The following is a 22,958-nucleotide window of genomic DNA, read 5'->3' as shown; positions in this document are numbered from 1 at the left end:
GAAAAATCAAAGTCCATTTTTTGAATGTTTTGCTTTAAATTGCTCTTACATTGTCTTAAAACATAGTAAATAAAATAACTGCCAGATATTAAAAGTTGAGGTTATTATGAAAAAAAATGGGCCAAAGCAATCACTCATAGTATGATTTTTGACTATTTTACAGCCAAAAGTACAAAATAAGTCCTGTATTCAAGATCTCAAGTCTTCCTGCATTTTACCAAAGATTTACTGGTCACGAACACTCATTCTTCACAAAACAACTAGATCTCAATTTTTATTTGAATCATTCTCTTTTACAGAAATTGCATCAACTCAGTGTCCAAAAATAAACAGATAAATAATAACTTTGTACTTCTATTGCTATGGAGAGAAACTATGCTTTTATTTCAGGTTCCATTAGAACGAAATGCAAATGAACATTGTTAAATCACAGACTGACCTTATTTACTGTTCCGTGCCCATGAAACATCAATATGAAAATATTACAGCTGTTAAAAGAAGCTCCGCTGGTTTTATACCTCAGCATGAAACGGAAAATCTTACACAAAGCCTATACACGCACACATACAAACCACCAAATTAATTTTTCTTTCACAAGAAGTAACTTTAAATTAACTGCTGTACACATTTGGCGATATGTTCAGACAATAAATAAATAAAGGAACACCATGGCTTCTTCCTCATTGCATCGTCTACATCACTGACCACAGAAATAAAAGATTGTTTTCTTTTTTTTTTTTTTTTTAACCAGAATATGTTGCACCTGTTGGAAAATTACATTAATTAAAATTGAAAAACCCTTCACATTTCTGTGGGAGCAGTGAATCACTGTGGTTGTTTTCCCAGTAGCTGATTCTTCTCACTGACTGACTTTCAAGAACAGGTTCCCACCAAGTAGATGCTTCAAGTTCCCAGTGAAAGAGTTGATTACAGAGTTGCAATACAGTTAGTACAGTAAGGGTGGCTTCACGTAGTTTTTTTTTTTTTTCATTTCACACAAAACAAAATATATTGTGAGATGTTCATTACATTTTTATAATTTACAGTTTGACATCTGCAGAAGCAGGTAATCTAATCATTGACATGCTAGCTAACATCATTAAGGCATTAGCTTAGTTCAAAATAAAAAAATCTGAGGAATAGTGGAAAAAAGAGGGGAAAAAATCAGTAAACTTTAGATGGAACAATCACACAAAGCTAACTGTGTGCTACACACTTAAATAGAACACAACTAATTTATTGACAAGCTGACATTATTGGCCAACAGCCATTTGCCAGTCTATAGATATCAGCATTTATAGTGATATAAATGAAAAATTAAAAAAGCAAAGAATACACGAGGGACAAAAACTCCTCAGCCATGTTATGAGTGCTGAAGTTGCCAAAGGGCAACTTCTCTGTTTGCAGCCCATATTTGGAACCACAACCAGATGATCTAAGCAGAGTGTGCATGAGTAAATTAACAACTACACACAACAAATGTTAGGGAAATACGTAAATGGTAAATGGACTAGTTCTTATATAGTGCTTTTCTACTCTATTGGAGCACTCAAAGCACTTACACAGCCCATATAGGAATATCTGATAGGAATATAGGAATATCTGATATTTAAATGACCAAATGTCATTTACTGATCTTAAAAATACTAAATTGGCTGGGCTCTGCTAAATAATATGGAAGGATGGATGGAAGTTGTCCTCAGCTGGCAGTACTTTTCCTGTAATTTTACTGATTTATTTCTTAGAGTTTGGTTCTAGGTTTTAGACACAAGTGGTATGGATCTTACCAACCAGCAGTGGTGGACGGTAACGAAGTACAAATACTTTGTTACTGTACTTAAGTAGATTTTTCAGGTATCTGTACTTTACTTGAGTATTTATTTTTCTGACAACTTTTTACTTTTACTCCCTACATTTTTACACAAGTATCTGTACTTTCTACTTCTTACATTTTCAAAACAAGCTCATTACTTTAGGTTTAATGTGTCTGAGAAATGTTTGCATTTCCGGTCAGTGCTGGAGCCGGCTTCTGATTGCGAGTGGGTTTTTTTCTTGGAAGTCGCAAAAACAGGGCGGGAGAGATGGAACAGACACCCCACATGGTAGAGGGAGAGGCTCCTGCAACGCTTGCTTGGAGACCGGAAAGAGCCAGAGGAAGTTGTGCTTCACATAGAGGCTGCACGCCGGAATGGTGAGGAAAATAAATGACTGAAAAAGTAAAGGACAAAAAAAAGTGTGTGCAGTTTGTCACACAGTGTGTCTGCTAGCTAAAAGAACAGCTGCTGTATTTAAGGGAGAGCAAATAATGAGATAACTTCACTCAGATGGAGAAAGATGTAAGAAAGAGGTAGAAACGTCCTCCAAGGAGCTACTTTTACTTTCTTACTTTGAGTAGATTTCAGAGCCTGTACTTTTTTACTTTTACTTGAGTACAGAAGTTGAACCAGTACTTCAACTTTTACCAGAGTAGTTTTTAACACAAGTACTTGTACTTCTACTTAAGTACAGAATGTCAGTACTTTGGCCACCACTGCCAACCAGTTATGACAAACTGTTTCATTACAGGACCAGTATTTAACTATGAATCACGGTACTCTATTTTAATAAATTGGTTGGTTCAAAACTCCATCCATCCATTTTGTATTGTCAGAATTGTCCAAAATTTCACCACAAACTCACGAAGATTAATTAGTTCAAAGAATGCAACTTTAAGGATGTTTGATTATGTGCCTAAGCAAACTTTAGTTTCCTGCAGCGACCGGTACTGATGGGCGGTTACAATCAATCAATGGAACAGTTTTCAAAACACACACACACACACACACACACACACACACACACACACACACACACACACACACACACACACACACACACACACACACACACACTCAAAGGCTCACACACACGTGTCTTAAATGTATCAACACCTGAGATAGAGCATAAATTCTTGCATGCTGTTAAAAAATAGATACTTCTTTTTATTATTTTTGCTCGTAACATCCAAAATAAAGGCTTATAAATAAATACAAATAAAAGTGGAAGACTTTTTTTTGTTCCCAAAATATGATTATTTACAGCTACTCTGAACAACATATAACAAACGGACACAAAACTGCTGCTGGACCAGAATCAAGAAGCTACTGTATGATTGTCAGTATTGCAGGTTGGTACGATACTGTTGTAGATAGAGGGATTGTAGGAGACACTTGTGTACTGAATGTGCTACATACAGTGGCAGAATAGAGACAGTATTGTGGGGGCCACATTGTATGGGGGCCATAGGAGAGTCTGATGAAGACTTGAAGCTGTGGAGTAAGTGTTTACCTCAGCTGGTGATGCAGGACTAGCAGGACAGAAGATGCCAATTCCGTTCAAACAATCAATACTATGCTATTCTTCTATGGATATGGAGCCCTGTGGTTCTGTATGACAAATCATCCACAGTCTCATTCAATTTTGAGAAATAAGCAAAAAGTCCATCACAGAACAAAATATTAAAAATTTAAAGTGTATGAAATGAAACAGCTTTTTATTTAGGGTTCCTTCACCTTATTTTAAAAATTAAAACCAGTGCTTTACAGACCTCAATAAAAAGGTCACATAATGTAAAAAGTATATATTACATTTCATCTTTTATTAAAGTTATAACAATTGTTCAACAGCAATAATCCCTGAAACACAGTTTCTGATGCCTTTCTTTGACCTACATGAGCTTTGAAGTAAATCTTTGGATTCTGGACTGTTGGTCAGACAAAACAAGGTTACTGCTTGTTATTAGTACCTGTAAATGCAGACTTGGTGCTGTTACATTACATTTGGTCTACTGTACATGTCAAGATTTTTTTCCTACTTTACCAAAATGTTTTTTGATTTAATCTTACAGCCATCTCCAAATATAAATTCCTACATAAACATTTGGAGAACTGCAGGAATCCTGAACTGCAAAGTTTTTAATCCCCCCAAATGATAGACTCTCCTACCCCCAAAAATTCAATTGATAGAACACCTTCTCATGATGCCCTCAATAACTTCTATAATGGACCAAAAAACTATACACATAGTAGCAAGAATGCTACTGTGTGCTAACATTTCCACAACTCAGCAGAGCAAATTTGGTAGAAAAAAAATTGATAATATAGAGACATTAAATGATTAATAATAATAATAATAGCAGGAAACCACATTGTACTGGTCATTAACATGAATGAGTATTGCGCCGGGGGGTATCTTGGTAATGGTAACATTACCTCACAATTAAATTTATGTGAGTAAATGAGCTTTTATAAGTTTGTGACTTGAAGACCGCTGCATTTCAGGGAAAGCTTTCAGTGAAATGGAACATTAACGATGAGCGAATGCACACTAAAATCAATCAAAAGGAATTTTTAATGCATTCATATGGGAGGAAGAACACCTATCTTATGATCTGGATCCTAATTTCACAAAAATTCCTGAGACTGGGTGGGTAATATGAGCGTAATCCTGCTAAATGTCAAGAGAACACTCAGTCACACTGCCCCAGCTAACTTCTTCAGGGATGCAGTCACTGTTCACTGGTAGGGATTCACCAACTTTGGGCAGAAAGCCTGGGCTCTTCTTGCTAAGCCACAAGCTGCTAAACAGGCTGAAAAGAACAAAGTTCCAGTATTTGGAGGATGGGTAGGGGTAGGGCATTGGTCATGAAACATGTCACTGCAGTCTTGTGGGTATATATCATCAGGTTAAGAGGTTCTGATCAGGCAGGTGTCATTCTTGCAGGAGTGTCTCCCTCCAGTCAAAGGTGTGGTTTGGCCCATGTGTGAGGGGGAGGATGGGAGGGTCCACTAACTGCCACACCCCTGTGTCCCCCTGCTCCTCACAGGAGCAAAAGCCCAGGTAGGGGATCTGCGGACCAAGCAGAAAATGTATTAAAAGATAGATTCTTTCTTTCTTCTTTTCCAAAAACAGACACATGACTTGGAGAGAAGCGTCACTGTTTTCCTACATTTTCAGTTTCAAAATCAGTCATTTATCAAATAATTCAAATTTATGTTACATCAATTTGAAATAAACAAACCCTGGACAAAACTGGATTTAAATATTCAATCTCTCTGATTTGTCAGACGAGGAAATGACTGACGTCTTGGAGTGTTGGGTTTGATAGACAGATTGGGTAGTGTCATGGCGCATATATATATATATATATATATATATATATATATATATATATATATATATATATATATATGCTCAGTGTCATCCAGCAGAGAGCCACATAGTCTTTTAAAACAAAATAAAAACAAAATAACAAATGGAAATTTGTGCTGTGAGCAGTAACAACATGCATTTAACAACTACTTTTCCTTCAAGGATGACACAGCAACTGAAGACAATAAAATTAAGATACTGTCTGTATTGTACAAAATTTTTCTGTACATTAAGCTTTTATTAACAGTGCAAATATAAAAGCATATATGGCCTTTTATCAAATGTTGCATTATTTGTAGCCTGAATGCTGCTAATAATGCATATAATAAAATTGGGTTTACATAAAACTGATTTTTTAAATTCCTGTTTAATTTAAGAGAAACCAAATACTGGAAAAAGAAATGTACATATGTGTAAAGTTTGCAGTACTTTATTATTTTGAGATATCTGTTATAATTTTGGCATTTCCAGTCTTCCATGATCTTCCATAATCATGTTCAGTTTTACTGTTTTGCAGCCCCCTGGACAAACACTAAAGCCTCAGTGGCATGAGATACCTAAACTAATTTTCCTTTAATGACTGACAAAGAGAACAAGAATTATCTAAAAAGGAAGTTTAGCCTGGGAGGAACCCACAAATATGATGTTACAAATTCTAACCTTGAGAGTTTATAGTTGCTTGTTCACCAAGTCAGGTCAGAGAGGTCAAAATGAGCAAGCTGGACACTAAAACTAATGTAAAATAAATGCTTATTATTACAGAAGTAAACATTTTTTAGTTAAGCTTGATTTTTTTAGCTATACAAAGCCTGTCTGAGATAGGAGGACTTTTTTCTTTTCATCATGCATATAAACCACGTTTATTTCATGTGGAAATCCCAAATCGTGTTCTTTAGCTGACCAGTTTCAAGACTCACATATCCAAATATGCTTTATTGAGAGCTGTGCTATTCTCTGATTCTCTAAAAAGTCACGGCTTTTTGAGTCTCAATTGACTGGTTGGGTAAAATTAAAAATAGTTTTTGAGCATGAGTATTTTTTCTTTTACACAGTGGACACACCCCTGTTGTTGCACATCCAGCCACAAAAGGGATGGATGAGAGGAGGTGAGAAAACCAGATGGAAGTAATGATGGGTGGACTTAAAGGCGGCATTTATAAAAGAAAATGAAACAGATGGACCAGATCAAAGAAGATGTGCAGAGAGTGACCCGACCTTTCGGACCACTTGGATGAAGTCCTTGGCGCTCTGTGGGCTGTGGCCCTGCAGTTGGCGCGTGCAGGCTTCTAAGGAAGAAGCGTGGGCTACAATCAGCACGTTGTTTCCTACAGAGAATGAACACCCAGGAAGAATCAGCACAGCACAAGCACATGAACAAGGTAAAAGTTCATCTTTAAAAGCTCCACATTTCCAGCAATTCTGCTGTGTGCCTCTTACCAGTGTTTTTGCAGTCTGATAGGATATCTTTGGTTACTTGATAGCTCCGACTCATGTAGTTCTCATAGGACTCAGACAGAGTAAGCTTGCTGATTGGGATCAGAGGTCTGCACAGAGATAAATCAGTAAAAAATGTGTTGTAGTGGTATTAGAAACTGTAGCCAAGAAGTTTTTCTTTGTGCCTTTGAGGGGAGGCATTTGTTGGGAGTGCACTGGGGTTTGAGAGTGTTCTTTTCAGGGAAAGTAAAACTAGCTCTGGACACAGAGGAGGAAGACACCCTCTGCAGGGAAGGCGGATTGGATAAACAGACCCGCTCCAGCTCCAGAGAGCTCCAAATATTTACTGAAAATGCAGTAAATACGATACAGTGTATAGAAATGACATATACAGAGTTTCTGTAAGTGTATTACAAGTCCCCACTGATCCTTTTTACAACCCCAATTCCAAGAACTGTTGTGTAAAATGTACACACAAACAGAATGCAATGATTTGCAAATCTAATAAACCCATCATCTAACAACAGAAATTAGAAATCAAATATTTAAACGGACACATTTTTCTATTTCATGAGAAATATTAGCTCTTTTAAAATTTCATGGCAGTTAACAGATGGCACTAAAACAAACAGCTGGAGCAACATTTCACAACTAATTAAGTTAATTGGCAACAGGCCAGTAATATGATTGGGTATAAATAGAGCATCTTAGAAAGACAGATTTTCTCATAAGTAAATAGAGGCAGAGGTTCACCAATCTTCACAAAACTGTATCTAGAAATAGTGGAAAAAATTTCCATATACTTTTCTCAACATAAAATTACAAAGACTCTGAATATCTCATCGTCTACAGTACATGATATCTTCAAAAGATTCAGAGAATCTCGAAAAAATCTATGTGTGCAAGGGCCAGAAAGTAAGTATTGTATGGACGTGATTTCTGCAGGCAGCACTTAATTAATAACAGATATGATTCTTTCATGGAAATCATTGCATGAACTTAGGAACACTTCGAGAAATCATGGTCTGTGAACACGCACCAATGATGCAGGTTAAAGCATACAAAGCAGTCATCCATGAACATGATGCCACCAGCCAGCTCATTTAAAATAAACTCAAGCAAAGTGGAAAACTGTTCTGTGGTCAGACAAATTGAAATTCTGTATGAAAAACACGGACACTGCATCCCTGACTAAAGAGGAGAGAGACCATCTGACTTGTTATCAGCACTCAGTCTGCATCTCTGATGGGGCGCTTCAGTGCCTATGGAATTGGCAGCTTGCACATCAGGAAAGACAGCATCAGTGCTTAAAGGTATATACAGGTTTTAGATCAACTTATGCATCCAGATGATGACTTTTTTTAGGGAACAGCTTGCATATATAAGCAAGACAACGCTAAACTGCATACTGCATCTATTACAACAGCATGGCTTCATGGCTAGAGTCCAGATGCTGAGCAGGCCTGAGCTGACTTTTGAGCAGCTAGAATCCTCTATCAGACAGGAATGGGACAGCATTCCTCTCCCAAAAGTCCAGCAGCTGCTCTCTTCAGTTTATAGACATTTACACACTGTTGTTAAAAGTAGATGGGATGCTACACATTGGTAAAGACGGGCCAATCTGACCTTTTTTGAGACGTGCTGCTGCCACCAAATTTAAAATCCATCCATTCGCTTCCGCACATCCTGTTAAGGGTCGCGGGGGGGCTGGAGCCTATCCCAGCTGTCATAGGGCGAGAGGCAGGGTACACCCTGAACAGGTCGCCAGCCTGTTGCAGGGCCAACACAGAGGGACAGACAACCTTTCACACTCACATTCATACCTATGGGCAATTTAGATTAGCCAATTAACCTAACCCCAGTAAGTGCATGTCTTTGGAATGTGGGAGGAAACCGGAGTACCCGGAGGAAACCCACGCAAGCACGGGGAGAACATGCAAACTCCACACAGAGAGAGGGAGAGGCCTGGGCCAAGGTGGAATCGAACCCAGGTCTTCCAGATGGTATTCTAACTGTGAGGCAGCAGTGCTAACCACTACGCCACCGTGCTGCCAAATTTAAAATGAGTAAATATTTTTCTTACATTTTCTTCGTACATTTTCTCACTTTAAACATCTGATATGTCTTCTATGATCTGTTGTGAATAAATTATTTATTTTACACAGCACCCCAACTTTCAAATATTAAGGTAGCACATGCACAATATTAGCTTACTGTTTGAAACATCCGAAACAGTAGAACAAATTCTGAAGAGAAATGTGACCTAATCCTGTTTTACCTGTTCAGCTGATAGTTATCCCATTTATGTCTGTGTATGAACAATGCCAACTGGAACCTGTTGCTTTCCTACTGGTATAGATACATGTTACTTTCTCTTTATGCTGAAAGCGGGAAATAATTAAACTCCTCTGTATGGTCTCTAATGTCTGAGCCACCACACAATTAGCGTTGTAGTGGTTGTACAGCAACAAAATCCTTCTAGAAGCAAGTCTTGCTGCTTGGCAGCCATCTTGAGACCTGTTTGCATCACCTGTAAGTTGTGTCGACATTAAAGTGGACAGCAGCCAGGTCAGTAGGAGGTATCCATGCAGGCAGGGAGCTCCCAGACACCCACTTGGTCCATTCAAAAAGCCCTGGTTCCACTCGCACCTTCAGCTTACCATCCTGCTGTAGACCTGTTTACACAAACCAAAGCACATAAATAAAAAAGAACCTTCTCACTGTGTCATTGTGACAGCTGTGGGTACAGGCCAGACTATTTTTTACCTTTCAGGATGTTCTGTGCAGTCTGAACACATCGCAGAGCAGGAGAGCAGTACACAAAGTCTATCACTGTGTTGCTCTCTAATAAGGCTTCACCTGGAAAATGAAGCACATTTGCATTCCATAAACAAAATGTCAGACTGCACATTAGCAGCAGGTATTGTAGGTCTACATGGCCACGTACCCACAAGTCGAGCCTGTGTAGATCCAAACACAGTGATAGGAGAATCCATGTCATAGTCTCTCTGTCCTCCCCACAGAGGCAGACTAGGAGGCATGTTTAGGTTGGAACGTATGTATCTACCTGCAGAGCCAGGAAGAGGCCAGTTAAAAAAAAACTGCTGCATGTTGCTGCATGTCAAAGCCTCACTGTGAGAATATGGAGTAAGTTTGTTTCTTGTGATTGAAGACGTGACTGGTTTAATTGACATGTTTACACACTCACCTTTACTATCTGAGCAGAGGGCGAGCCAGTGTTTGCCAAAGACCACATCCATCCTCTCACCATGGCGGCAGACAAAAAGAGTGCGCTTAGGTTGCCGGGAGTGACTACCGCTGATCCTCAGGACCTGCTGAAAATGCAAACCTTCTGTAAGTTACGGGGCTTTCACAGCATAAATAATAAATAAATAATAACAGCCAATATAGCATTTTCAAAGGTAGAGTAAAACTAATTAAGAGACATGAAAAACTACCTGCACTGGATGACAGATGAGGCTGAGTGATGGTGTGTCTCCAGGGCTTGTGCTATCAGGCCGTCGGCTGTCCAACAGGCCATCAAACATGCCTCTCTCTTTACTGCTCTTGTCACTGGGCCCACAGCTGAAGAATGAATGGGAGCTGTGGTTGATGGAAAAACAGACATCAGGTATACAGCAAAAATTAGAGGTTCTTCCTCCTAACATTAATAAAATATTTCCTAGATAATTTTTGACTAATCAAAAAATTGTAGGATAATGTGCCATGCCACAAAGCTCATCATCTCAAACTGATTTCTTGAACATGACATTGAGTTTAGTGTACTCAAATGGCCTCCACAGTCACCCAATAGTCAGTCCAACAGAGCACCTTGGGGATTTGGTGTTACATGATGCTGTCATGCCAATAAAATCTCTGAGTAATGTTTGCAGTACCTTGTTAAATCTGTGCAGTTCTGAAGACAAAAACAGGTCCAACCTGGGACTAACAAGGTCCCTGACAAAGTGTCCAGTGAGTATATTTATGATATTTGTTTTAAATAAAATGAAACAAACTTGTTTCGGGACTGATTAAGAGAAATTTTAAATGTTATTGCTTTAAAAACAGATTGTTTATACTACCAATTGTGAAAGCACAGCTTTTATTGTTTAATGTTGCCATACTGAGATATTGAAGATCCTGCCAATGCTTTTGGTTAGCTGCTGATGCACTGTGCAAGGTGTACATTTATCAGACTAATGTTTATGTTAATAAATATTTCAGCAGCAAGCGAGACAGTGTGCAGGAATTCCATGTGTGCTGTGCTCACGCATGAAACACCCAGGTGTCGGACTCGTCGGCCAGGCTGATGTAGTTCTCAGGCAGCAGGCCAGATAGCCCAGTGGCCAGTGAGGTCCCATACACCCAGCCCTCACTGGTGCTATTCTGATCCACAGGAGACATAAAGACGAAATCCCCAGGAACCAGCTCCAGTTCATCATCGTTCTGTGGCATGTAGGGGTACATCACCCGCAGGGTCTGCATGTGACAATCAGTTAGTCACTGGCAATTAGAACATACTATCATATGTCTCTATGGTTTGGTGCCTTTCTTAACAGCTGTGTGCAATCCTGAAACATCCAGATTTCAGTCTGAATATTAGCTACCTCATGGTTAGCAAAACGAATGTCCCGGGAGAACAGAACAGCCAACCAGTCGCATCCCAGCTTCACTTCAATGCCCTTAGCTAGTTTCTCCAGTGAGGGGAGGTGATCACTAGGAAAATTGTAGGCTAGAGTGACATGGAGCTGCTTCTTGTGAGGCTCTACATGGACTTCTGAATGAGAGAGAGAGGGAGAGGGAGAGAGACTGGTTTTAGACAGAATGTGCACTTTTCTTCTTTTATATTTTAAGAAATCTGTCAGTCATTTCTTTAATGAGGATCTCTACATGCTCTATTCAGAGCCTTTGCAATACAACCAAAATATAACAGAGCAATAGCACCAATGCTACAGCTCTAATAAGATTTGGCACTTAGCTTCTTGAAATGCTGTTGGCACGTCACTCCTATTTTTGCCTGTTTAAAAACATTTACCGTGACAGAATGAGTGAGGGCTTTAATAACCTATTATGAACGCCGTTTGCACCAATCACTGACTATGACTGGTGGAAAACAAAGCCAGTCAACACATTACTTGGTGACAACCGTGAAGTGATGCTGACAGTGATGAAGATAGCTTGTGAAAGATGGGATGGTCTGAAACGAACATGCAGCTAACATCTTAAATATCAAAGGGCACTGCCCCCCTCCCCTTTCGTTTCGTTTCCTTTCCTTCTTCTTTAACCCTTCTCCCCTCCTTTTGGTAATCTGCCCCTCCCAGCCTGTCAGCGCTGGCATTGCAAAAAATACATGGATACTAATGCAAATAAATTAATTAATTAAAAGAGAAAAAGGCTAATGGAGCTCCTCTTGGCAAAGTAAATGTGTTTGGCACAACAAAGCATTCAGCCCATAACTCTGCTTGCTACAGCTGACAGACATGACAGGGAAAAAAAGGGCATTGTAGGTAAAAAAAAAAGCATGCCAAATAGCCCTTAGGTTTATAGTTCCTACCTGCCTTCCTGACAGCCTCTGCAGCAAAGTCAGCTGCAAACTGCTTGAGGATGTCGGCCACCTGCTCCTCCACGAAAAGACCAATGAAGTTGGAAGATGTGTAGAGCTCTAAAGGCAGCGGGCTGGGAAATCTACCCCGCCACTGCTGTACGGTGGCCTGGAGGGCCTCACACAGAGCTTCTACTTTGTGGTCGGCACACTGTGTAGGGAAGAGGAGATAAGAGTTCCGAGTTTGTTGCCACACTCCTGTGTGGGTTGTGTGCAATATTGTTTCAATTTCTAGTTAACTATGCACATTTATGTAGTCTTTGGAATACAACAATAATGTTGCTCATTAAAAGTGTCTGTTGTATCATCATCTGAAAATTTTTGAATATCAGTGTCCAATAAACACAAGCTGAGTGACAGTACACTGAAAATAGCCTTTAGAGTTTTTCACCACTAATATCACCATGAAAGTGGGGTTTCCTGTTATTTTGAAGGTTAACTCCTTATGTGGCTTCCTGCGGTTTTACTTCCCTCCTTTGTCGTTTTCCCACCATTGTTTTTGCCTTAACAGAGTTCACTTGTGTCTTATTATCCCTCTCCCTAGTGTGTATTCAGCTATTAGGTACTTGTTTCGAATCCTAAATGCAGAACCTTTTGTGAGATTTTGAATCTAAATTTTTTCACTGGCTCAACCTTAAGAACTTTTCCATTAAAGATTCAGTGGTATCCCATCGCTTTGCAGCACAGAGTTGGTTGTGAGTAGACACTGCAGGCTCTGACTGCTGTGGCAACCATCACATGTATTTCCCAACCCTATTAACACTGTTGATGCTTATGTTCAATTTCAGTGAATAGCCAAAGCTTACCATAAACTATTCATATAAGCTTGTTGGTCAGTGATAGATCTTTTGCATTTTGCAATGGACACATAATGAACTACAGGGATGAAGAATTCAGATGTTAATGGATACACACAACCTTGGAACTTGTAATTGAAACCAACGTAAACATTAATTCAAGTTCAGTTGAACTCACCATGAAGAACTGGCAGAGAGTAATATGGGGGAAAATGTTGTGGGCTTTGTTTTTGCCACAGGTGACCCGGCTCTGCTGCCAGAAGTGGGACAGCTGGTTCTGGAGTGGCCCACTAGGTCGAAGATAGAGAACATACTCCCTGGGCAGAGGGTCGTCCAGGAACGGGTCATCCACATGTGAAAACAGCCTGTGTGTGAGGTGGGAAAGTCTCACATCATGTTGGCATGACATGCAATATCTTTACTTTCTGTTTGAAGAAATGATTTGTGGCACAAATGAAACCATTAAAAAAGAAGTGGAAATACACAGATCTGAAAGCAGATTATTTCAGCTGTGTAGCCAGATTACTGCAGGAGCCCCATAGCTCATTTCTAAGGGGAACATTTCCTGTTTAGAGCTGGGATTCTGGGACATAAAAAGCTCCTCCTTGTCTACTTGTTGGCTCGTAATGCTTTTTTTTTGGCTGAATAAACTCCTTGGCCTTTATGCAACATTTCAAGAAATTTAATTTTCTATAGAGTAATGTATCGGAACTGCCAAATACCGTCATATAAATGCAGCCCTCCACATACAAATTTTAAAAGGCCAGAGCCAGTGTTTATTGCTATTCATGATCTGAACATGGTGTTTGAGGCCAAAGACAGCTTGAACAGGTCTACTGCACTTAAAGTGGATTTTTTCTGCACATGTTCAGTTACATATTTTTATTCTTAGAGTCTAATACAGCAGCTTTGCAGGCTACACAGCTAAATAGTCCTTATTTATAGTGGTATGCAAAAGTTTGGGCACCCCTGATAATTTTCAGGATTTTCCTTTATAAGTCATTGGTTGTTCGGATCAGCAATTTCAGTTAAATATATCATATAGCCGATGAACACAGTGATATTTGAGAAGTGAAATGAAGTTTATAGGATTTAAAGAAAGTGTGCAATAATTATTTAATTAGTTTAAATAATTATAATAAATAATAATTACGCAGGTGCATAAGTTTGGGCAGCCTTGTCGTTTTATTGATTTGAATACCTTCAGCACTAATTATTGGAAGAAAAAAATTGTTTTGTATACTCATTGACCCTTGACCTACATACACAGATGAATCCAATTATAAGAAAGGGTTAAAGTGGCCAATTGCCAGTGTTTTTCCTCTTTGTATCTTCTATGAAGAGTGGCAACATGGGAGCCTCAAAACAACACTCAGCTCTCAAAACAAGATTGTTCAACATCATGGTTTAGGGGAAGGATGTAAAAAGCTCTCTCAGAGATTTCAGCTGTCAGTTTATGTTGTGAGGAACATAGTGGGGAAATGGAAGACCACAGGCACAGTTCTAGTTAAGGCCCGAAGTGGCAGGCCAAGAAAAATCTCAGATAGGCAGAGGCGAAGGATGGTGAGAACAGTCATATTCAACCCACAGAGCAGCTCCAAAGACCTACAACCTCATATTGCTGCAGATGGTGTCACTGTGCATCGTTCAACTATTCAGTGCACTTGGCACAAGGAGAGGCTGTATGGGAGAGTAAGTCAGAAGAAGCCTTTTCTGCACACACACCACAGAGTCGTTGAGTTATGCTAAAGCACATTTGAAGCCAGCTTCATTTTGGAATAAGGTGCTGTGGACTGATTAAACTAAAATTGAGTTATTTGGACATAACAAGGGGTGGTATGCATGGCGGGAAAGGAACACAGCACTCCAAGACAAACACTTGGTACCCACAGTAAAATTTGGTGGTGGTTCCATCGTGCTGTGGGGTTGTGTGGCCAGAGCAGGTACTGGGAATCTTGTTAAAGTTGAGGGTCGCATGGATTCCAGTTAATATGAGCAGAATCTTGAGAAAATTGTTCAAGAATCAGTGACAAAGTTGAAGTTGCGCCGGGGCTGGATACTTCAACAAGACAACGACCCTAAACACTGCTCCAAATCTACTAAGGCACTCATGCAGAGGAACAAGTACAACGTTCTGGAATGGCCATCTCAGTCCCCAGACCTGAATATTATTGAAAATCTGTGGTGTGATTAAAGAGGGCTGTCCATGCTCGGAAACCCTCAAACCTGACTGAACTGGAGATGTTTTGGAAAGAAGAATGGTCCAAAATACCTTCAACCAGAATCCAGAATCTCATTGGAAGCTATAGGAAGCATTTAGAGGCTGTTATTTCTGCAAACGAGGATCTACTAAATATTGATGTCATTTTTCTGTTGGGGTGCCCAAACTTATGCACCTGCCTAATTTTGTTTAAATAATTATTGCACACTTTCTGTAAATCCTATAAACATAATTTCACTTCTCAAATATCACTGTGTTCATCTGCTATATGATATATTTTAATCACTGTTTTTTTATTTATTAAAGTTTTTTTCCTTTATACATGCAAATAAAAGCCAGTAGATACAAAGCAGTGAAATATATGATAACAACACTCAAACACAACCATAAAAAGAAGGAAAAGAAAAAAAAATTCAGCAAAATAATCCCTACAAAGTAACCCCATTCAGTCCTACCCAGGTCACTGCCCTTGGTCTGCACGCTTCATTTTTACCCCTGACAGGAGCGAAGCCCATATTAATAAAAATGAATTCACCTCAAATATTATTGTATATTTTGAAATGCGTCAAGAAAGGGGCCCCATATTTTTTAAAATTTCACAGTAGAGTGCTAAAAAGAACATTTTATTTTTTCCAGTTTTAAGCATGACATGAGGTCATATAACCACTGTTTGTGTGTTGGAGGAGTAGTACCCTTCCATCTGATTAGGATTGCACACCTCGCTAAGAGAGAACAAAACAACAACACCTGTCTTTTAGAGACTGACAAGGGTAACTCCTCATCACTAATGCCGAAACGAGCTCTATGATATATTTAACTGAAATTGCTGATCCAAACAACCAATTATTTATAAAGAAAAATCAAGAAAATTATCAGGGGTGCCCAAACTTTTGCATACCACTGTATCTTAATGGGCCTTGGTGCAGCCTCCCAGTTCATCCTGTTTAAAACAACCTGTTTTAGCTGCTCTCCCTTTAAGCTTTCTTCTGATCCCCTGACCCTCGAAAACACTGTGCTCTAACTGCAGGTGGGTGTGACTTCTGCCATCACAGCCAAATATGTGTGTCTGACATGACCATATTAGGGATATGCTCTCCCTACTGCATCAAACATAGCCAAAAGTAGAAAAAACTGTCTGAAACAGAGCGTTTGGAGCAGTCTGACATCTGAGCTTTTGGCTCACAGGGGTAGTTTTAATTATCTGTAAATACAGTCACAAGAAAGCTTTCGTGTTTTCTGCTCCAGCCACTTGGAATCCTGTATGAATGCAAAGGAATTAAGAAAAGATGAATGTAATTTAAGATGAACTGTACTTTGTCTTTGCAGCAGTAAAGGACAGAAACAGCAGACGGCTCTGTCTTTGACTTAGCACTAAGCCGACTTTTATCCTTAACGAACCTGGGCTTGTGAGTATGTATGTATGTACGCTGTATAAAAATCCTTTATTTCACAAAAGGCACAAAACTCATAACTGCATTCAAAATTCAGTGAACTGTCTGATAAAATCAAACTTCTACAGCAGAGGGCAGTATAAGATACATTTCCCCCCCTGCCTTCTGATGTGTCCTGTACACAGTATATGAATGTGCTGTGTATACATTTGTTCAAACCTACCAGTCACATGCTGCTTGTACACTCCGACCTCCAGTTGACACCAGAGCTTTGAGTCTGTAAAAGAGCAGAAGAGAGAAATAAAAATGAAATGTAGGTATCCAAGAAAGCATTCATCCATACTGTGAAATGCATGCACCGATTACTACAAAGTACACTGCAGCAGTAAGAAACTGAGAGAAAGTGCTTCTCTACTCTGCATCTGAATGAGTTAAGCAGCAGTGAGGGACAAGCTGATCTTGTTCGTGTCCTAAGGAGTTTTCTGGCAGCAACTGGCAAAAAATAAACAAAGAAACAAAAGAAAGAAAAAAGTATTTTGAATCCACACCTACCGTATTTTCTGGAGTATAAGTCGCACTTTTTTTCATAGTTTGGCTGGGGGTGCGACCTATACTCCGGAGCGACGTATATGTGACATTTATAACACATGAACCAAAATACTCCAGCCACTTGACATCTCCGTGAACCGGAGCTTTAAGGCAGTCTTGCGTAACCTGAGGGCGCAGTGGATGATGGATGGAGAGCACAGCTTAACGGCAACTGGGAGAATGCGCCACCCAACTTTCCTGGAAGTCATTGGATGGATCAAGAAAACATGGGCTTCAGTGACAAACCATCCTGTTGGGATTCAGAAAGGCTGGAATAATTGGAACTGCAGCTGACGACGAGTCTGACTAACGCGACACAGAAGAGGAAGCGGCGCTTCGTCTACGGAGTGTACGGAATTGTTTAGAAGTGACACTGAGGATGAAGAATTCAATGGATTGATGGTTTGGTTAACTTGTTAGTATGTTCTTTATGCTATGGTTATCTGAATAACTTAATGTTACGTTAACATACCGAACACGTGTTCGTTGTGCGTCATGTAGCTGAATGTGTTACGTTAGCATGACGTAGGGCTAACCGTGTTCGTCCTGTTCTTTAATCCATTATTATTTTAAATTGCCGTTCAAGATGGAATTTCTGCTCTGGGTCTCGGATTCTAGCAACCCCCCCCCCAAAAAAGTGCGACTTATAGTCCGGTGCGACCTATATATGTTTTTTTCTTCTTTATTATGCATTTTTTGGCTGGTGCGACCTATACTCCGGAGCGACGTGTAGTCCGAAAAATACGGTATGTGGAAACTTTGCAAAGGGATGCACATGAGGGCTCTAAAAGTAAAACGAAATAATATAGAAAAGTCTCAAAGTTGTTGATTGTTCCCAACTGCGACTGGAGTTTTGTACAAACAATGTCAGTGGAAAAAAAAACTGGTGAATTATTCAGGTTTTCCGAGTTTGACGGGCTCAGTAAACATCTAAACAGAAATGCAGCAACTGTTGACTCAGACAAACATTACAGGGTCAAACGTACAGTTTGGAGCTATAGCATTTCTCTCTCACTAATTTCTGCTTTTGGTAGTGGTCAAAACAGCAAATTATATTTTTGTCATTAATAAAAAAAGGTAAATAGCTTTTGTTCTGTACTTTATGCATTTGAGCAACTGCTCTTGTCATAAAAGTGTATTTACTTTAAAGTGGACCTATTATGCTTTTCTTTATTTTCTGTGTCAGACATACATGGTTGCAATGGTGCATGCTCACCTTAAACATGCTGCTGTTTTTCCTGTTTGCTAGAGGCAGCCAATAAGAACAAAGCTGGCTTAAAGGGAAGGGAAGGAACCCGTATATGAAAAATAAGGATTGTTTTGAACTGGGACTCTAGTAGAAACCACGATAAAAGAAAGCTACAGGGCTGGAAATGAACATAGTAGATGCCCTTTAACAAGTTTAAATAATATGGTTTCTGATGTACATTTATATTTGGCACATAGGCTACACTTTTTTTCGTGTCCCATGACTAATAAAAATCCAAGTTACATATTTTTGTTTTCAAGTTACTTGAAAGGACATATTTGAACAGGGTAGTTTTATGATACTTTCCGCTCCTACCGTTTGTTATAAATGTCACTGTGTATAAGTGACTAATTGTATATTTCTGTCACACCAAGAATTGAAAAAGACAAAATGTGAGTAAAGCACAAATGAGACGCCAACACGGATCACAAGTCAGAGGAAGTGTCAGTTCCTCACAAGACCTTAACGGCAACATGGAAGATGATAGCAGAGTGTGTAGGATGACATTAACGCCTTTCACTTAAAGTGTGAACACACCACACAGGGCTGACTCCTCTTTACAATAAACTGAGACTCTAGATTTACTTGTAAAAGTGTTACTCACCCATTTGAGTGGGGTTATAGAGGCATTGTTTGTACTATGTTCTATGTTTTCTGCCTTGTAATTCAAAGGGAAAATACCCCCCCAAAACAGGCTGCAGCTAATGGTGAGGACGTGTCCTCAGCATGTTATTGACTGTGGCAGTAAAACAAGTTTTCATTTGGGATGTGCTGTGATGTGCAGTGCATTATTCAAGATGAAAGATCCACTTAAAGAAACAGAGCGAACTGAAAGGGACTCTTTCACGCCTCCAGCCTTACCTCGCAACACCTGGAGGTAAAGCTGATAAGAAAGAGAAACAGCAGCACATCAGATTATTCATATTAGAGCCACAGAATCTAATTAGCCACCACTCAGGTCATAAGAACCTGTACATGCTAATGTACAGGTTCTTATGACCTCTCCGGGGAATCAGCAGCTTATTCAGCATGCAACAAGCTATTGTTCCTGTGGGATGGGATGGGTGGAGGTGTGTTTTTTGGTTTTACCACTCACAAATTCACTACACTGTAAATTTGGCTCTGAAAAGAAGACAGACATAAACAGCAGCTAGTTAGGGAAAGCAGACATTCACCCTGCATATTCAACTTAAGTTTGTGAGGTGGCCAATAACCAGACTCCAGATGAATGTCAAAGCTGTCCTGAGTCTGGAGATTTTGTGGATTAGCAACTTCTAAAATGTTCTCAACTTTTTACTGTGAGGTAGAGGTGTTTTCACCTCTACCATGAGTTGATCATGACAGCACTCAAGATTGTACCATTAGTAAAACCCCAAACATGTGTAACTTTTATTGTTGTATACACACACACACAAGGTGGAAAATAAGCTTAAACCTTATTTTGGAAATGTTTACAAAGCATTTAAAAAAATGTTTTTAAATACATGCAGATCTAACATTATGGTGTCCACTGAAATTTAATACAGGTTTTGTATTTTTGTATTTCAACTGCTTTTATTTTATGGATTCAGAATTTATTCTATTTAAGCTGAAACAGAGTTTGAAATAGACTTCACTTTAGAGAAGACAGGACAAATATTAACATAACATAAGGGGAAGGGGAAGAAGAAAAAAAGCAACTTCCCCACAGTGAGCTCAAAAAGCAGCAGTTGATAGCACAGCAGATGCATTTGGCTGCTTGGGTTTTATGAAGCTGCATGTGTCCCACAGGTAAAGACCTACATATCATTGCACGTGTGTGTGTGTGTGTGTCAGAGGAGAGCAAAGAAGGAAGAGAGAGCGAGGAGCAGCGGCTGAAGGAAGCTGTTTAAGGAAGGGCCTTAAACCACTTCAACATACACCCCCATAGACAAACAGTACATCAAGCCAGGAGTGGATGACATAAAAGAAGCTTCACCACATGCTAACACCTTGGTGACATTTAGTGTTAATGAAGATATGAATTGTGACTGAGACGCATCAAGCTTTCACAACCATGAGAGTGAACTAGAAATGAGAAGTGGAACCTATGACACAGTTGCTATTCAGTTTGATGACAGTCAGTGTACACTGTTAAGTAGGCACACTGTCATGTCAAGTAGATATGCAAATTAAAATCTACTTTGTATATATAACAAATATGAAACAGTCAACTATACATGCAGACCACACATAACTAATGTTCCATTATGTAGCTACTGCATATCAGTAGGCACGCACTGATAAATTTGACCTCGGAAATATGCTATCATGGTAGCCTTATAAAGTCTTTCATAGTCAGAACTGGAAACATGAGACAATTTTTCCTGGTTCTTTGTCATGACAAATATGCAGTCACAAAGACTTTTAGAAATGAATTTTAAAGGCACTGATAAGCATAATCTCATGAAATGCAGTAGAAAAGGAACCAAATGCAGACTGCTGAGATGGACTAAATGAAAAGCAACCCTGTATTATGGCTGCAGCAAAATGCACTAGGAGAAAACAAGGCTGGAACACAGTATGGCACAACAGAAAACACACCAAGCAAACTGAAGCTTTAAATACAAACAGGAGGCAAGCAGGATGAATGGAAACATAAGGGTAACAGGATACAGTTGAACAGCGAAGTAAAACTAAAGCCAAAGCACGAGACAAAGAACTCACAAAATAAAACAGGAAGTACCTAACTAGACACAGAGACAAGACACTAGCAGTCAATGACAGAAATCTGTCGCAGCGACACAGAACTTTAATGCTGCTCATGTGGATGAAACTCTCTGCTTACATGGAGACACCTGAGCGCTGCAGGGTTTAAACGAAGTATCGAAGCAACAAATTTGTGTAGAGGATTTTTTATAATCAAATTATTTGTGTAACTCAAAGAATAGTTGCAGCCCTACACTAATGTAATGTTAGTCTGATAATCAGACTTTACCCAGTGCTACTTGTCATTCATTATATTACAGAGATATTAACATATCATGTGTGGTTACAGTTTTTTACAAATAAAACCTTCATTGTGTAGTACTTCCAAAATACACAAAAGCCAAAACGGATTTTTGCTATATCACAGTTAAGGTAAATGTTTGCAGCTCTAATACAGGCTTCATTTTGTTTAATTTTTTTGTATTGAATCCATCTGGAGTCAAGTGCCTGACCGATTAGCTGTCTGTAAAACAGTTTCAGGGTGGCTGTGTCTCAGGAGGTAGAGCAGGTCACCTACCAATCGGAAGGTTGGTGGTTCGATTCCTGGCTGCTTCAGGCTGCATGCCAAAGTATCCTTGGGCAAGATACTGAACCCCAAGTTGCTCTCTGATGCAAGCGTTTGAGTATGAATGTGTGTGAAAGGTAGACAGTAAGCACCTAGCTTAATTACAGATGGAAGTGCTGGTGTGAATGGGTGAATGCAAACATGTTGTAGAAAGCGCTTTGAGTGCTCAGAGTAGAAAAGCACTATATAAGAACTAGACCATTTATCGGCATTTATAACGACTGATAAATGAAAGAAGTAGGAGAAGCACCCTTCAGTCATGTTATGTTTCATAGTTTGCCCACAGAGGGAACACTGCAACTTCTCTCTTGGCAAAACAGACACAGCCATTAGCACCCGTAAGTGGTCATTCGGTACCAAGGGGATTTATGTGTAGTTTTATGATTTATGACAAAACATTCACTTTGACTTGATTAATATGCCTAGCCCTTGAACTAAACAGTCATATTTGTCATTTGTTCCTCTACTCCAAAACAAGCATTATTTAAATGACATTTATTTTTGATGTAGGTCTGTCTTTAGGTTGTACAACCTCTAGGTTGTAACCATCATTCATCTTGATAAACTTTTAAAACCTGTTTTTTTTTTTTTTTTTCCCCACACACTGAAGTACTATAATAGCACTAACAAGCTCTACACTATGACAATAGGGTTCTTTCTTTGTTTCCCCACCTACTATAGTTATACTGATAACCGGTCAAAGGGCAGACGTTGTACATAGGACCAGTAAGCTAAAGTAACAAACAGAGCATTCCATCCAATTAACCTGCCACTGTTTTATCAGCTTTATTTGGGTGGTAAAAAAAACAGAAATGACAAATTTAGCAGAGGTAAATAAAAAGGCCAGGGGTTATAATTAACCTTTTGGTCACTCAGTTTTGAAATAGCTGTAACATCTGTTCAAGTATAGAGGTCACTCACTTTTGAGAAAAAAACCTCTCATGAACTTGTTTTTTTCTATTATATCTAGATCAAATGAGCTTTAAGTTCAAAAGAATTACACAAAAAAAGATAAAAACAGGATTTCCCTCAGTATGACTCCACAGTTACAGTCTAAAGCATTGGTTTGAAAGTAAAGCAGTGATTTAAAGCGTTATTTAGTCAAATGTGTGAAGAATATTTGAATGACTATGAGGACTTCTGCTCAATGAACAGATGAGTCATGACTGGGTATTTGTGGCTTGCCTGGCCCCT

At 39.2% G+C, this 22,958-nt stretch overlaps 1 protein-coding gene across 1 annotated transcript in view; it reads right to left on the bottom strand.

Annotated features, from left to right (window-relative positions):
• Positions 1–3,622: 3,622 nt before the first annotated feature.
• ubash3bb (ubiquitin associated and SH3 domain containing Bb) overlaps positions 3,623–22,958 on the bottom strand; it is a 62,265-nt gene continuing 42,929 nt past the window's right edge. Inside the window, exons 2-14 of the mRNA XM_030745248.1 lie at positions 16,859–16,912; positions 13,202–13,388; positions 12,179–12,377; positions 11,232–11,401; positions 10,895–11,103; positions 10,083–10,227; positions 9,833–9,959; positions 9,572–9,691; positions 9,391–9,483; positions 9,155–9,299; positions 6,628–6,734; positions 6,406–6,515; positions 3,623–4,887 (exon numbers count right to left, since the gene is read on the bottom strand). Of these exons, the coding sequence (XP_030601108.1) occupies positions 4,750–4,887; positions 6,406–6,515; positions 6,628–6,734; positions 9,155–9,299; positions 9,391–9,483; positions 9,572–9,691; positions 9,833–9,959; positions 10,083–10,227; positions 10,895–11,103; positions 11,232–11,401; positions 12,179–12,377; positions 13,202–13,388; positions 16,859–16,912 (1,804 nt within the window). The 3' untranslated portion in view covers positions 3,623–4,749. The remainder of the gene's footprint in view (positions 4,888–6,405; positions 6,516–6,627; positions 6,735–9,154; positions 9,300–9,390; positions 9,484–9,571; positions 9,692–9,832; positions 9,960–10,082; positions 10,228–10,894; positions 11,104–11,231; positions 11,402–12,178; positions 12,378–13,201; positions 13,389–16,858; positions 16,913–22,958) is intronic.

The sequence above is a fragment of the Archocentrus centrarchus genome, chromosome 13 (assembly GCF_007364275.1).
Source record: "Archocentrus centrarchus isolate MPI-CPG fArcCen1 chromosome 13, fArcCen1, whole genome shotgun sequence".
NCBI classification, from domain to species: domain Eukaryota; kingdom Metazoa; phylum Chordata; class Actinopteri; order Cichliformes; family Cichlidae; genus Archocentrus; species Archocentrus centrarchus.
The sequence above is the reverse complement of the archived record's forward strand: the minus strand, read 5'-3'. Positions and strand labels throughout refer to the sequence as shown.